This window comes from Taudactylus pleione, unplaced genomic scaffold (genome assembly GCF_031769625.1).
Source record: "Taudactylus pleione unplaced genomic scaffold, aTauple2 ptg000248l, whole genome shotgun sequence".
In the NCBI taxonomy this organism is placed as follows: domain Eukaryota; kingdom Metazoa; phylum Chordata; class Amphibia; order Anura; family Myobatrachidae; genus Taudactylus; species Taudactylus pleione.
The window spans coordinates 977990-995172 of record NW_028284650.1 but is presented as its reverse complement, the minus strand read 5'-3'; the positions used below and the strand labels follow the sequence as shown (position 1 = coordinate 995172).

The window sequence follows — 17183 nt, the reverse complement described above, 5'->3', positions numbered from 1 at the left end:
TGTGTGGAGTTTGTATATTCTCCCTGTGCTTGCGTGGGTTTCCTCCGGGTACTCCGGTTTCCTCCTATACTCCAAAAATATACTGGTAGGTTAATTGGCTCCCAACAAAAAAATTAACCCTAGTGTGTATGTGTGAGAGCATGTGGTAGGGAATATAGATTGTAAGCGCCATTGGGGCAGGGAATGATGTGAATGGCCAAATAGTCTCTGCAAAGCGCTGCGGAATATGTGTGCGCTATATAAAATAGTTGCTTTTATATATATATATATATATATATATATATATATTTTGACATTTTGGCATCGACATTCAGAATGCGTCAACATTTTAACCATGTTGACTTAAATACATGTCTATATATTGATTGGCGACCTACTAAATGTTGACAAATCGACTGGATGCAGATGGAAAAAGCATTGTGCATCACAGAAGTAACAAGAAGGCATGTGCATTTCAGTAAATTAATCAGCGAGTGGAAAGCACATTTTTAATGAAACTAAAAAAACAAATTGCACACAATTACTATTAATGTTACATAACTCTATTGGGATCAGTTTGTTTGCCCGAGATATTTAAGGTCACTTAAACAACCTCCTCCTCCTGCCACTGGTCATAATCATCCTGTAATAAACTATACCTGTTCAAACAGGTACTCAAAGGATGCCAAGTCCAGGATGGCCCCGGCCTGCTCAGCACGGCTCTTGTCCTCACTGCTGTCATTTATTTTAGGGACATTGCGACAGACAACTGGCTCTGTCTCATTCATGCCATGCCAGTTCCTGAAATAATACCTGAAAGAGCCAATGAACAGAAGTAGTTATCTAGAGTAACTGTAGGTGATATAATGAGGGGTTACACTGAATAATTATGGTTTTTTTTTTCTCATGTTAAATAATTGAAACTGAATTTATAGGGGGACACTCAGACCATGGGGTATAGAGGATCCTCCAGTATTCTATCACTTTAAAGAGAGAAAGAAACAACATCCCTGAAAAAAATATTAAACTATTTTAACCTTAAACAAAATCCTGTTTTCTCTTTCATCCTGAGGGACACAGAAACCATGGAGACATCCCAAAGCTTTCCCTTTTGGAGGACACAACTAAAATCCACCTACGAGCTAACAGAGACCTTACTAGTATGTGTATTGTGTCAATCTTGTCCCCTAATAGAAACACATTATGTTGATGTGTTTCGTACAGCAGACTCAGAAAAACAAGCCTCTCTGTAGGGACCAAATTAGATTACGGACACCTGATAATCCAACCACTGGACTCCAGGTTCAAGATGGGTAAAATACAACCAATTGGCTTTTTGATCCCAAAACAAGTTTGAGTAAAAACTGAAGGCACTGGGGTAATTACACCCGCTTTGAGGAAAGCATGAATGACTTCTCAAAAGCCTGGCACTTTACCCAGTACCATTGGGAGTCCGTGATAGAAAATGGAGTTTTGAGGAGACTGATGAAGGGTCCCCAATCGATAACACTTCTCACCCAGGAACCTAAAAGTGAAACTGAATAACTAATCCCAAAAGTTAAACAGATGGGCTCTCGCCACAGTTACACATTGGGCTCTCGACACCAGAGCCTCAACTTAAGCAATGGTGTGAAAAGGGTATTACTGAGACTGCCGTGTTTTTGCACATTAATCTGCAGAAAATAACTTATTGTACGGTTGCATAGAATACAGTGAGCAGATACCACAGGAGACAAAGCTTTAACCTCAAGGGACCTGAATCCAGAGCTGCAACTCGGATATTCTGCTGCCTCCCAGATTACAATTCCAAACCAAGACTTCAAACCCTCTCAATTGCTCCAATCCACTTTTAGTTACACCCTCAATGACACAAGGAGGAGTAGGAATGTATTTCAGTGAGGCACTTGTCGCTATATAATTAGATTTAAATACCATATAGTCTAGATTATCATAGATGTGTCATCCCTAAGTGCAGCAACACTTAGAAATGGAACAGCTGAGTCCTTGGACAATCTTGCAATAGGCACATCCATCTAAAGTAGATTTTCCCACTTATCTGAATAACCTACTGTATGGGCAAGAAGAAAAAGGGTTAATAATCTTTGTGTAACCTGAAATTTCTATTAGGGTTTAGTCCACACCGCACACAAAAAAAAAAAAAAAAAAACTACTTAAGGCCCCCATACATCAGCAATCGATTGTGTATAAAAAAATCTCTCTTTTTTCAATCTATTGCAGAATTGCCACAATCGATTGAAAAAGGGAAAGATTTTTATACACAATCGATTGCAAATTGCTGCAATCAATTGCTGATGTATGGGGGCCTTTACTTGTAGAGACAGAGCAAAAGAAAGCAACAGATTCTTATTCCTCTTAATCAGCGAATTACCAGAGTCAGCTGATTCCCCTGTCCTGAATGTGTAGTGCTCATCGCATCCACCACATTGAGGACCTCATCCAGACTCGGTCGCAGGCGATGGTTAGTCCTGCGCAACCATCAGTGATGTCAGTGGGAAGTTTCCTGCTCAAATAGAGCAGGAAGCTCCCTGGGGCTTACGAGTGCGAGACCCAACCTTAGGGTCTCGTCGTAAGCCGCGATGGTAACCCACAGCTTAACTAACGACCAGGAGGCCGCACTTCAAAAATGAAGCGGCCGCCCTCATTCAGAGAGAGCGATCGCTTCTTGCGACCACCTCTGAATGAGGTCCTGAATCCTTGTCAAAATATTCAGCCTTTTCAATGCCTGATCCCTCGGCTAACTCACCCACTTCTTGCAAGGAGTACTGAGAAATAGATGCTCCTTTGGACATGGCCAATGCAGAACACTAGCTTGAGTAGATTTCTCCAGACTGCTATCCCAAGAAGGAGAAACTTTATTTAGACCCTACACCAACCTAGAAAGGACTTTTGCCCAGATAAACTCATCTAACCCTTGCACTAGCCAGCAAAGCAGGCATAAGGTTACTGCTTTCACATAGCAACATACAACAATCTTGCCCTAGGGCCTTGCCGACCCAGTTATGGCTGACTGTGGACTGCCTATGTCAGGTTCGCCCTCATCTGACCACCGCCTCCTAACCACCAATGGTCAAGGAATCTGATGATGGGTGGTACAACACAGGGACCATGAGAGGGAGTTGGCTCGTCTGACGGTCTAAGGTTTCCCCTCCAACCTCAGAAGTAGTACCTCACCAGAATCAGGATGTTGCAGGAGGCGGCACCGGTAATAGCACATCCTCAGCCAGCCACCATAGCGGTAACACAAGAGGAAAAGGTGGCAAATTAAAAAAATAAATAAATAAAATAAACAAACATACAAAATAAAAAATACAGGCTGCTCAGAAAAAAGTACCCGTTGTTTACTTCTGGATTTATATAGGAGGAGGGAGAAGCAAAGAATTTAAATACCAGAGTCCTGGAGGATTCCCTATAACCCATAATTAGAAAGTAGGAGATATATGGAGAGGTTATATATATATAGTAATAGGAGGAGGTATAGGGAGAGGTTATATGGACTAATAAGAGAAGATATAGGGAGAGATTATATATATATATAGTAATAGGAGGAGGTATAGGGAGAGGTTATATATAGTAATAGGAGGAAGTATAGGGAGAGGTTATATATAGTAATAGGAGGAGGTATAGGGAGAGGTTATGTGCAGTAATAGGAGTATATATAGGGAGAGGTTATATGGAGTAATAGGAGGAGATATAGGGAGAGGTTATATGGTTATATGGAGTAATAGGAGGAGTTATAGGGAGAGGTTATATGGAGTAATATAGGTAGAAGTTTTATGGACTAATAGGAGGAATAATAAGTTATATAAAGAGAAAAAAATAGTAATTGCACAACTTACCTCATTCGAAAGTGGAGAAGCAGTTTCATATCATTTGTGATTTTAAACTCATGATTAGGCGGATACCAGTATTTTGCTTGTACATCATACAGGGCAAACAAAGTATAACAGAGAGGAGTAATACCTGCAATACAGATATAGTGCAAACTCAACATTATATAGCATATACAGTATCACATATAACCTTACATGTCCAAATACAGTGCTCTCGGTAAACATAAAGCAGAAACAAGTACAGGAATAAAGATTACGGGTGAGAGTTAGAAAATGTGAGCGTTTAGCAGTAAGCTCTCACACTTTTTAAAGTCGGCCATTGTAATAGCGTCAGAGAACAGGCAAACTCGTATGTTTTTCAGACTCAAAAAACTCACGATTTAAACTCTCATTCAGATGTTTTCCCATTTTGAAAATAAAACTCGACCAATGTGAGAGGTTACTGCTAAACTCTCACATTTTCTAAATTCTCACCCCATTCCATTTGGTTCTATAGATTTTATATTTTTGCCTTGCTAGTTGCTACATATAGCTCCCTCCTGTCTGTGTCACCCTGCGGTGGGAGGGGACAGACCCCATGTCACATGGCTCCCTCCTGTCTGGGTCACCCAGTGGTGGGAGGGACAGTCCCCAAGTCACATAGCTCCCTACTGCCTTTGTCCTTTCCATATCTTGTTTCCAAGGTCTGTATCCTTCTGTTTCTTACCAAGCCTCTCTGCCACATGAACACAGATCTCTTCAGCAGTGGTGATCTTTTGGGTAAAGCTGACATAATGCTCTTTTCCGTTGCTCCAATATAGATAGACCCTGAGCCCAGCTCCGGTGAAGGTACAGCCCTCCATGTCAGATTCACTGTGTTTTACTGTGCAGTGACACAGAGCCATCACTAGGGGGCAGAAGCAGAGAATAATCTGTTATTACAAATCAGTGACAGATGAACACAGGACACATGGTCTATACATACACTAATATATTATTTCCGCACACGTACAGGATCTACCCAACAGTTTGCAGTATTACATAACAGACATTTATTGTGTGAACCTCCCTCACAAATAAAATCACTGCTAATCACTGCTCATAACATGCCTACGTGATGACAATAAGTATTAAAAGTAATATCATAACCAGACACCACTAGATCTTCTGAAAATAAGATTGATGCAGAGTTGAGCAATTTGCAGTGTGTAACTTCCGCAAACTCAGAAATGGGCACATGCAAGTATGGACGCTGCAGAGTCTTGTGCACATTGATCGCATCTAGACCTTACGAAAGAAGAGATGTAACTGGGTTGAAATGTTCTCATGTAGGTAAGGTTCAGCTGGGGCACGCTGACGCAGCTGCAAGCTAAACAGAGCTGGGCTTATTTTTCACCTAGTACGGGGTCGCTACAAGGCTGCACTGATGATAACTAGAAGGAAACCAGGCGCACACGTAGATGAGGGCTAGCATACACATTTTTTCTGCACACATCTCTTTTGACTGTGTTAACCATTTAAACAGGGAAGATATTTTTTCTGTACTTTCTTATGAATTAAGGCGCGTATCCACTAGACGATAAATTGGACGATTTGAACGATAACGTTGTTTATCGTCCGCAATATCGTCCAGTGGGTATGCAGTCAACGATCAGCGACACGCGCTCCCGCGGGTCGTTGATGACATCTTTCATCACCCATACTTGCAGGGCAACCTGGATATCATCAGGTTCTGCAAGTACGGGGATAAGGGAGGGTGACGTCACTGAACAATATCGTGAACGATATCGTTGTGTGGGGACACTCAATGTAGTTAACGACATTGGGTCCAGCACTGCAGGGAAAACACTAGACGATATCGCTCATGGAGCATATCATCTAATGCAGGGCTCGACAAATCCCAGAGGCCAGGTCACTGTGGCGACCACATTTTGCTGCCTGGCGACCAGATTTATCCAGGGAGGCCGGACCCACTTTTAGTTAATGAGCAGGTCCGTCCCACAGGAGGTGCTATGATCTAACTGTGCGCACTGTGCTGGGTGCCCACACCGCAGCCAATCACCACTTGCATGGTCTCCCCAGCCAATTGTTATGCCGCCTGCAGTGTCTCCCTCCCTCTCTGCTATTTAAATCCAACAGCTCTTCAGCAGCACCTGTGCATCCTCCTCATCAGGCTCTGCACACCTTCCCTTTCAGCCACCCTACGAGTCTCCCGGCTGCAGCATTGGCGTTGTTGCCCCCATCATGTTGTTGGTGGCAGGACCCTCCAACTGTCTGCGCTGCACACACAGAAAGCCAGAGGTGGACACTGCCCAGACCAGGAAGGAGCTGGAAGCTCTACACCCTGGTGCTGAAGGAGAAGCTAAGGCTGCAGCTCATGCTAAGCTCGCAGCAGGAAGGAGGTAAATACGGCCCTGCGTGCCTCTAACCCCCTCCTTGCCCCCAGTACTGCCCCACTGTAATATCAAAAAACTACTGCACCTTGCTCCTTTGTCAGATAAAACTCCATAAGTCAGTGATTTTCAACCTTTATCAACTGGCGGCACACCGAACAAGATTTTAAAATTGCTGGGGCACACCATCAGTCCTCCACGGGGATAAAAACGGGATAAAAACACACCCATTGTCCCCCATAAGAAAAAACACACACACGTTGGCCCTGACGGGAAAAAAATACTCACATATTGGCCCCCACAGAAAGACAAGCAGATACATTGCCCCCCCTACAGCAAAAAAATGGCCCCTGCAGTAATAAAGAATTGTCCCCTACTGTAATTGTCCCAAACAGTAATTACACTCACATTGGCCCCCATTGTAATAACAAAATTGGCCCACACAGTAATTACACACATGTTGGCCTCCACAGTACAGTAATAACACACATGTTGGCCCCCACAGAACAGTAATTACACACATGTTGGCCCCCACAGTAATAAAACAAACACTTTGGCCCCCATAGTAATTACACACACATTGTCCCCCACAGTAATAAAATAAATTAAAATGCACTGGCCCCTACTTTGAAGGAACTCTGTTTTCCTCTCCCTCCTTCAGCGGAAGGAGTTTATGCAGAGGGAGGGTCAGAGTGCCTGTCTTTCTTGGTTACGGAGCATTGGAGCAGGAGCAGCACTAGCCTGGGCAGGTGACAAGACAAGGAGCAGCCCTGGGCGACGTGACATGCGTGACCTTTGAGTCATAGGTTATGGGTCGCGTCTCGTCACGTCTGGGTACCTGAAAAAACGCAGTGCTGCCCAAAGCCGATATAGCGGTAATAATGATTGCAGCAGCAGCACTTGGGATCGGATCATCGCGGCACACTTGGGAACCGCTCGCGGCACAGCGGTTGAAAAATGCTGCCCCAATTGTTCCTCTCCCATCATCCCTCCCCAAGTTACACATGTATCATCCTATGTACTTATATAACTCATCATCCCACATGTGTATGAATGTGGTCATACTCTATGGCATTCTATGTCTTTGGGTCAAACTGCGTGGCGTACAATGTATTTGGGTCATACTGTGTGACATACTATGTATTTGGGTCATACTGTGTGGCAAACTATGTATTTGAGCACTAGGGTGTGGCATAATAGGAATTGGAGGCAGGTATGGGCATGTGGCAAAATCTGATAACCATTGAAGGGGCATGTGTGGTGGTCTGATGGCATGTGGGGAGGTTGAGGAGCATTAAAGGGTCACGTGTGGTGGTTTATACAAGTTCTTATATATTTCGGTCCTGGATGATAGTCTGGCTCCCAAACATTTAAGCCGGCTCCTAGATTTTACAAAAATGTGTCAAGCTCTGATCTACTGGATACCCGCCTTTAGAATTAAGCAGACTGTGTCAGCCAGTTCTTGAGAAAGCAACAAGAAATACTTAACTGCTTACAGATGTTGAGATACACTGTATATCCTGTTACGCAGCAAGAGATATAGTGACTCAGCAGAGATTCTGTCTACAGAGTTACTGCTATTATTCTACCATTCATGTCGGCATACTAAAGAGACACTGCACTAGTATTCATTTACATCGATACAATCACAAGAAATAACAGGTATATGCTAAATTATACAATGGTCACTGTTACCAGTACAGTACTATATATCAGGCCTGGCCAAAAGTGGCCAAAAGTACCCAAAAGTCAGTGACAGGCTTTTTTTTTGTTGAAATACAAATGAGTGACCAAAGCAGAAATGGTAAGGGTTGGCGTTTGGCAGAAGACGTTATATTTAACCAAAACGTTCAAGTGATCGACTGATAGATAATACAGACCCAAACAACCATCATCTTATACACAGTATGTTCCAAACATACCACCTACACTACACCAGCCTGTGGCCTATCCAACTAGCTGCTGCTCCACAGGTGAGTGCAGTACTATGTACCAGTCTCCCTCAACATTACTGCACAGCTGCCGAAGAAACCACAAAAACAGACAAAGCAAAAACAGTAATAAGTGTTGCCAGACCTATGCGGAGAAAAAAAAAAAAAAGCTTCTTGGGTAAAGGGTTTCACAGTAATAAGCTTAAAAAAGGCAGAGCGAGGACTATGGGATAAAGGGTCATGGTGACCAGGGGGTTAACATGAATACAGGGATGGAAAGAAATGTGGACAATTGGAAGAAAATAATAAGGGAAAGGTACCAAAAAGGTCAATAGGAGGCCACAGTCACCATGGAAATAACAGTATTAGGGTGTAAAGTCAGCGGAAGTTCATGCTAGGAAACTAACAGAACGGATGAGTAAATGATAATACACAGGAACAAATACCCAGATGATAGACGGATATTATTTAACCCTGTTATGCCCCTAAATGTGCATGCTGATACCGCCTACGTCAGCTCCTCCTATACAATTGTTATCCAGTGAAACCTCTGCAGTCACACTAGCCATGTCCCCAAGTGGTCATCCACAAGGCTAAAGTACTGATCACCCAAAGAACTTTCCAATGCCGTTGTGTCTCTCCTGCAGCTGGGGCACTGGGTGGCTGTGGCCAAGGGCTGATGGAAATCTTCTCAGAATCTGCAGCTGCAGCCAAGGATAAAGGAACAATTCCAGAGCCCCACAGAGGCAGGATATTGCTGGGGCTGCAGTGAACCCCATTACCACAGAGAACCCCGTTACCAGACTGCAGAGTGTCACACTATGATAAAATAAACTAACATTAATATAAATGACACCTAGCCACATACTCACCACCTCCGCAGGGCATTTAAAATCCTGGGTAGGGACAGTGCATTATAAAGGGAGAAAAGGGGTCAGTTACATGTCCTTTGCCATGCATACTAAAGGCTGGAACACAAGCCCCACTGCGGCCGGAGAACATAAATATCACACCCAGTGTGTAGACTCACAATACAGAAGAGACTATTTCCACCTGTTGTTCAACCTCTCAGCCAGAGCGCTCTTGCTCACTGTCACCTTTTGCCTAACCACATCCTTTTGACGCTTCTCAGGAGAGCCCCCGTCTTTACACAAGCACTGACATTCATAGCAAGGAGCGCTTCCAAACAAAGAGCCGTGTTGTAGCATATATTGCCGGTACTAGCAGATCAAACCTGTTACTCGGCAAACAGAAGAAGTGTGTGCCAAAATAATTATTAATAATAGCTGAAGACAATGCAAACAAAACACCACTGCCAGTGTAACACAATCTGCAGACAGTAGTAAACGCATAGGACAATACCTTATTAGATTATCCATCCATTTCATTTTTCTTTGCTCCTAGACATTTTTATCATTCTATAGAAGACTCTCCCTGATGCCACTGGCACTGAATGTAATGAGAGGAATGCAAGATTCAGCAGGTTCACCTGTCATCTACACTGCATGCCCCAGGGCCAGTAATGAATAGCCAACTCCAAGGGCTAGTCTAACAACCACTTCACCTAAAATACAGGTTTGTCTTACATAAAAGGCCTACTAATGAGAATCACAAATAGAAACATTTACAACACCTGAGATGTTTGAACTTCAATGTGCATTTGCAGCTATTTTTCTCTATCAACTATTTTGTGGAAAAGGAAGTCTAGTTACAGCCTCCTTCAATGGAACTACTGCCAGGAAGTGTGACATACGTAGGAGAACAATCTTCCAACACCCCACTGTAACTTTGACTCAATTAACATTTTAGAGGGTTATCGTAAACACACACACACACACACACACACACACTAGGAGGAGATATAGGGAGAGGTTATATGGAGTAATAGGAGGAGATATAGGGAGAGGTTATATGGAGTAATAGGAGGAGATATAGGGAGAGGTTATATGGAGTAGGAGGAGATATAGGGAGAGGTTATATGGAGTAATAGGAGGAGATATAGGGAGAGGTTATATGGAGTAATAGGAGGAGATATAGGGAGAGGTTATATGGAGTAATAGGAGGAGATATAGGGAGAGGTTATATGGAGTAATAGGGGGAGATTCTAACAAAGCAGTACTGCCAAGTGGTAACATGATAGCAGTAGATAATCCTTGGGCACGATGAACATTACCACAATGTATGCATCATATTAGCATGATGTGATTATATCACAAGTGTTTTCTAGTAAGAAAGCAGGAAGTGGGGTGAGAACAAATATTAATATTTTACAATGATGACTTTAAATGAGGATATTAAAGGAGCCAAGAAATTAAATATCCATATGTGGATAAAAATAAACAGCTGTATAATAACCTCTCCACCTGGCATTTATCTCTGTGGAGCATATATTCCCTCACTAGAATCCCCTCTATCTCAGCCCTTACAGACAGATGGTCATACAGTATGGCATGCTCACTATAACCCCATGGGAAGAATGCTAACATATGGGTAATTGGTATGGACACCAGGGCAGTGGACGTTACTGCTACATGCAGTGTTCCCATTCTAAACGCCCTGGTTGTCTAGTGTACAGAGCAGGGACCCCTGGACCAACACTACTAGCGCCGCCGGTGGTCTCCATAATGGTGGTTTAAAGCCACGAGTATGCAGCTCCCTGTTAGCAGGGAGCCATGGTTACCTGCCCCTCGTGTCTGGCTGCGGGTTCCGGAAGGTGAGTGCAATCCTCTCTGAAGCCCGCAGAGGAAGTCGGCTCCCAGTTGCCGATGCTGCCGCCCTGGCACTGGGGTAGCTGGATCGGTAGTGAGGGATCCATAGGACACCTTTCACTGCCCTGCTGTAAACAAATATATTATATATATTTATATTATATTTAGATAGATTACACAGACCACTTACAAGCAGTCCCCATTGCAAATGGTGCCCGCTCCTGCCGGCACCAAACTGAAAACAGGCTGGCCGTGAGCTGGAAGTGGGATATAGGGGAGAGGGAGCCCTGGGCTGGTTAATTAAAATAACTGTTTGGTGCCGAGACTCTCCTCTCCAGGCTATACCCATCATCCTCCTTGTGCCCCCTAGTGGAGGAAGAAGAAAACGGTTTGTGTATTCAGTACAGGCAAGGTGCCTACACAATGGGCGATCAGGAAAGACAGTACGATTAAGACATAGTAATCGTACAGTCGTTCCTGAGCCCTGTAGTGCCTGCACTGAACGATCAGTCGTTCAGTGCAGGCACACTCCATCATTCCTGAACTTGGCCAATCTGTCGTTATCGCCAGATTGGCCTGCATGTTCAGACGATGGACAATGTCGGAAACGACCAGCGGGAGCACGCATCGATGGTAGTTTCCGACATAAAAGTGGATGATTTGTGCACGGTTACTGAGCGATTGCACGATTACGATGTTGTAATCGTGCAATCGCTCAGTAATATCGCCCAGTATGTACGCACCTGTAGACCACAAGAGGCATCTCTGATAGTTATCTAGATGTGAGTTGGATATTTATCTATGTGCTGAAGTGTTCCATGCCATTACAGATATTAACCTAGGAAGCATCAATGCCTTTAGTCAGCCAGCAAACACATCACAACCTCCGAACATTCCTATTGCAGCCGGGTAAGTAACAGAGAGACACAACTAGTACGAGGTAGAAAGGTCAGAGGAATAGATGGAATCCTACCTGAAATAGTGAAACCCAGGCCTCGTAGCACAAATATACAGGAGTGTCCGCAGCACAATGGGCAAACGGTATCTTGAACAATTCAATCACTACCTGTCTTACTAAATATAATGGTTGAGTAAATGCCAAGTTGGGTTCATGCCAAACCATCGCCCCTTGGTTCATATTGACACCCTTCACAACCTGCTTCAAAGTCATGTCCAAAATGGAAACAATGCAAATATATATGCATAATTTGTGGAGCGTAAAAAGACATGTAATTCAGTGCCGGACCCAGGCCAGGTCCATAATATCCCGGAAAGGTTAAAAAGTAGGAAAAATACGATGTCATCAAACGTTCATTCACCAAAATGGTAAAGTAAGAGCAGACCTCCGGCAGGGCCAAGTAGTTAAACAGGGTTACGATGTGGATCCAACTCCTATCAACTTATATACCAATTCATTTTCAACAGCCCAAGACGCCTCCTCCATCCAACACTTTCCCTACACATTACTGCAGGTCAATCACCTGCTGTAAGCGGATAACCACACAGAGAAATAAGGCTCCAAGACAGCCAGGCTGCCTGAGGAACGTATATCCAAGGCTGGCCACTAGCTATCAACTGAAAGGAATCTATAGTAATGGTGTTCCAACGATATATATCCAAAAACAAAACATTTTTGGGGAAATGACAAGGCTCTGTGCTGGAGGAAGTAGCGTGGTCATATTTTCTAAAATAAATCTACTACAGCGACTCTGCAGGAAAACCATGCAGACCTCTCTATGCCAAAAAAGGGCATCTGTGCCACCATCAGTGAGAAACTGGACCTTATTCAGAGTCGGTCGCAAGCGCCGATGCGCTCGTAACCGACTCGATGGTTAGTCCTGCGCAACTCTGTCGCTCCGGAGCTCGCTACCAAAGGGGCGCCTGTCGATGTTGATCGCCAGCTCGCCCCGTTTGGTAGGCGGGCCGGGGGGGTGGTTTCCAAAACAGAGGCGTTCCTTAACAAATCCCTACAGTTTTGTGGGCAGCCGCACTGACATCATCAGTGATGTCAGTGGGGAGCTTCCCGCATCATCAGAGCAGAAAGTTCCCTGGGGTTTACGAGTGCCCAGACCCAACCTTAGGGTCTGGTCTTAAGCCTCGATGGTCGCGATGGTGATGACCATCGCGACCATCAACCTGGTCGGTCGTTATGCTGTGGGTGTTACCCACCGTAAAGCAATTCTCAGCCACGAGCCCCAGTAGACACCATACGCCCCAAGACAACTCAATGGCTCTCTATCCAACAAAAAACTCTCTGAGCTCTCTGAAATGACATTACAAAGAGGCTCCTTATCAGATTGAGCGACCATCAACTGGTCATCGAGACAGGGAGGTGAATAAAGTCCAGGCAGGACAGACGCTACAGAGCGGGGAGTGGCGCACAGGGAGCGACGCTACAGAGCGGGGAGTGGCGCACAGGGAGCGACGCTACAGAGCGGGGAGTGGCGCACAGGGAGCGACGCTACAGAGCGGGGAGTGGCGCACAGGGAGCGACGCTACAGAGCGGGGAGTGGCGCACAGGGAGCGACGCTACAGAGCGGGGAGTGGCGCACAGGGAGCGACGCTACAGAGCGGGGAGTGGCGCACAGGGAGCGACGCTACAGAGCGGGGAGTGGCGCACAGGGAGCGACGCTACAGAGCGGCGCACAGGGAGCGACGCTACAGAGCGGGGAGTGGAGCACAGGGAGCGACGCTACAGAGCGGGGAGCGCGCACAGGGAGCGACGCTACAGAGCGGGGAGTGGCGCACAGGGAGCGACGCTACAGAGCGGCGCGTGGCGCACAGGGAGCGACGCTACAGAGCGGGGAGTGGCGCACAGGGAGCGACGCTACAGAGCGGGGAGTGGCGCACAGGGAGCGACGCTACAGAGCGGGGAGTGGCGCACAGGGAGCGACGCTACAGAGCGGGGAGTGGCGCACAGGGAGCGACGCTACAGAGCGGGGAGTGGCGCACAGGGAGCGACGCTACAGAGCGGGGAGTGGCGCACAGGGAGCGACGCTACAGAGCGGGGAGTGGCGCACAGGGAGCGACGCTACAGAGCGGCGCACAGGGAGCGACGCTACAGAGCGGAGAGTGGAGCACAGGGAGCGACGCTACAGAGCGGGGAGCGTGCACAGGGAGCGACGCTACAGAGCGGGGAGCGCGCACAGGGAGCGACGCTACAGAGCGGGGAGCGCGCACAGGGAGCGACGCTACAGAGCGGGGAGCGCGCACAGGGAGCGACGCTACAGAGCGGGGAGCGCGCACAGGGAGCGACGCTACAGAGCGGGGAGCGCGCACCGGGAGCGACGCTACAGAGCGGGGAGCGCGCACCGGGAGCGACGCTACAGAGCGGGGAGCGCGCACCGGGAGCGACGCTACAGAGGGGGGAGCGCGCACCGGGAGCGACGCTACAGAGGGGGGAGCGCGCACAGGGAGCGACGCTACAGAGGGGGGAGCGCGCACAGGGAGCGATGCTACAGAGCGGGGAGCGCGCACAGGGAGCGACGCTACAGAGGGGGGAGCATGCTCATACAACAATCCTCAAATCATGCCATACAGACCCGTTTAGCACACCACAGACTTTGCGACTTGCAACTCACCAATCGTCCAGACTAATTTTTTCACAAAATACGCATCTTATGTGCATCACTAATACAACAAAAGTACTTTGCTAGGGTACCCTGAAGGCTGGCGCTGGCATTTCATGTAGCTTCTGTGAACGACTTGCTCGCAAATCTGGGTGAAAATGCAAAAGATGGAGGCCAGACTTAGGTAGACTGCACCATGCCTCGTGCCACACATTGCAAAGCTTAATATGTGACTTTATACCAATTCCTTAGCAAAAAAATATCTAGTACCCTATAAACTAATTTGTGTGCGACTACGAAGCGAATAAGTACTTAAAGTACGGGAAACACTACGTGTTACAGAGTGTCTAAATGCCAAGTGTCTTCCGATATATGGAGCAAGAAAACATAGATGTTTTAGGACACTTTGATTATATCCCTTATCTAGATAGATTATCTCACCCACATATCTTAGTGTTACGTTGTCATCTTATACCTACTATCTACATATATATTATTAACCCACCTACACAACTTATAGGGAATGTAGTCGTGGGAGCATACATTTCAGCTCACAGACCCTGGGGTCGTACATCGCACCCTTCGATCTTACTGCAGGATCAGTCGATCAGGGGATGCGATGTGCGATCCCATGCATTACTATGCAGGTGAGGGAGGGATGAGTCGGCATATCGGGCGGTCGGCCACCCGATCGCATCGTGTGTGCGGACCACCCAATATGTCGGACGCAGGACCCCTGTCGCATTGCACCGTGTATGGCCGGCATAACAACCTCGCGGCCGGGGCATTTTAGTCAGAGGATGACGGTTCTAGGGACTAAACACCCAGGTTAAGGGCCATATTCAATTTGGAGCGAAAAGCCGTTTTCGGCTAAACTTTTTCATCGATGAAGTCATTTTCCCACTTATCACCGTATTTAATTTGGCCAACTTTTCGCCAGTACAAAAAGTCAATGCATCAGACCCCGCGATCCCCAATGAATAGGTCGCGAGAAAAAGTGCAGAATTTGGGTTTTGGGGTGCAGACTTCCAAAAAACCACCCTGCACCCCTTGGACAGTCCCCTAAAGGTAATCTGTGTCAAAAAAATAAATAAATTAAAAAGCACCTTAGGAGACCCCGAAAAAGTTCATTTCGTTTTGGGGGCGAAAAAAAAAGAAAGTAGGGGGACAAACTTTTAAACTAGCGAAATTTGACTCAGGGGAGGTTCCCAAGTATACGGCAGGTGTTTTTTTTATTGTAAGTAGTTGCGGCATGTTGATTTTTAAACCTTCAAATTAGCAACTCTAAAATATGCTAGCACCCATTTTCACGTACCCCAAATTTGATGGGGCTACTTATTTTGCCAAAAAAAACTCCTATATTAAAAACGATATATAGCTCCGATTGAGGCCATTAAAAAACCCGAATACCTTCAGCTGGGCTATCGGGGGTATCCAGGGTGATTCCCCAAATCAGAGCATCTTTTTTTTAGGGGGGGGGGGGGTTTGGTCAGGCTGATTTCCCCAAAAGTGACAGAACTTTTCGCTGATTTCAGTTTCGCCAGGTCCCGTTTTCAAAATGTATTCGGGGATACGCGCAATACTTTTTCGCCGGCAGAATCTCCGATGACGGCGAAAAGTCCGGACTTTTCGCCTCACATTGAATACGGGCCTAAGGGGTCTATTCATCAAGCAGTGAAAAGTGTGGAGAAGTGGACCAGTGGGGTAGTTGCCCATAGCAACCAATCAGCGGCTATTATTTTATAGACTGTACTTGATAATTGCTACTTCAAAGCTGATTGGTTGCTATAGACAACTTCTCCACACTTTTCACTGCTTGATAAATAGACTCCTAAGTCGCAAGAACTGGCATTCTCCAACTTAACTTGCAATAGTCAAACTAAACCCCCATAATATGTAGGTGAGATAATACATGTAGATAAGTGGCTATAATAACGTACATTAGAGGATAAAATAAGAAGCTATAAAAGAGGACAATATAAAAACATGTAGGTGAGATAATACATGTATATAGGCAATAGAAAGACATGTAACAGAGAGGATGAAATGAGAGGATATGAGACAGTATAACAGAACAATTAACACTATAATACATGCAGATGAGAATACATGTAGATGGGAGATATAATGAAACATGTAAATGAGGGTATATAATAAGGTATAAGAGCATAAATGGAATAGAACACATGTATATAGGGAATATAATGAAACATGTAATTGAGGGTATATAATAATAATAAGGTATAAGAGCATAAATGTAATATAATACATGTAGATAGGGGAAGAGGCGTGTCTGTAAGACATAATAATAACAGGAAGGACAGAGGAAGGCACACGGGAAGATGACAGATAACGATACATACCACCTAGCCCTGCACAGGGTCCCTCACCCTGTCCCGACTCACATGACCCCTCTGTGCGGGGCCCCGGAACTCAAACGCACACTCGGATCTGTACATAAGATGTGACATCACCTAGCTTTCGCACATGGGCGGAGCCTACTTTACCGGTCCCGCCCACTTCCGTTACTCAGTGCATGGTCATTGGCCCCCAAGATAGGAGCAGGTCTGAGTCCCTCTGAGATGCTTATAGCTTCCTGCCCTATATACCAGTGACTGTCTCTGTGACAGGCCGCCGCAGGATACCTTATGCACATACACGCTGTTATGGCTGTGTACTATATAATGTGTATGCAATTTGAATGTAGTGAGTATGTGTACACACATATAGCTGTACAGGAGTGTACGGTCTGTATGTGTATACTATATAAGCC

The 17183-nt window shown here is 45.7% G+C and overlaps 1 protein-coding gene across 1 annotated transcript in view; it reads right to left on the bottom strand.

The window, feature by feature from the left end:
- The window catches only part of TYK2 (tyrosine kinase 2), a 73375-nt gene extending 56413 nt beyond the window's left edge, over positions 1 to 16962 (bottom strand). Inside the window, exons 1-4 of the mRNA XM_088479859.1 lie at positions 16774 to 16962; positions 4537 to 4716; positions 3837 to 3960; positions 639 to 792 (exon numbers count right to left, since the gene is read on the bottom strand). Of these exons, the coding sequence (XP_088335985.1) occupies positions 639 to 792; positions 3837 to 3960; positions 4537 to 4714 (456 nt within the window). The 5' untranslated portion in view covers positions 4715 to 4716; positions 16774 to 16962. The remainder of the gene's footprint in view (positions 1 to 638; positions 793 to 3836; positions 3961 to 4536; positions 4717 to 16773) is intronic.
- Between the last annotated feature and the right edge of the window lie 221 nt (positions 16963 to 17183).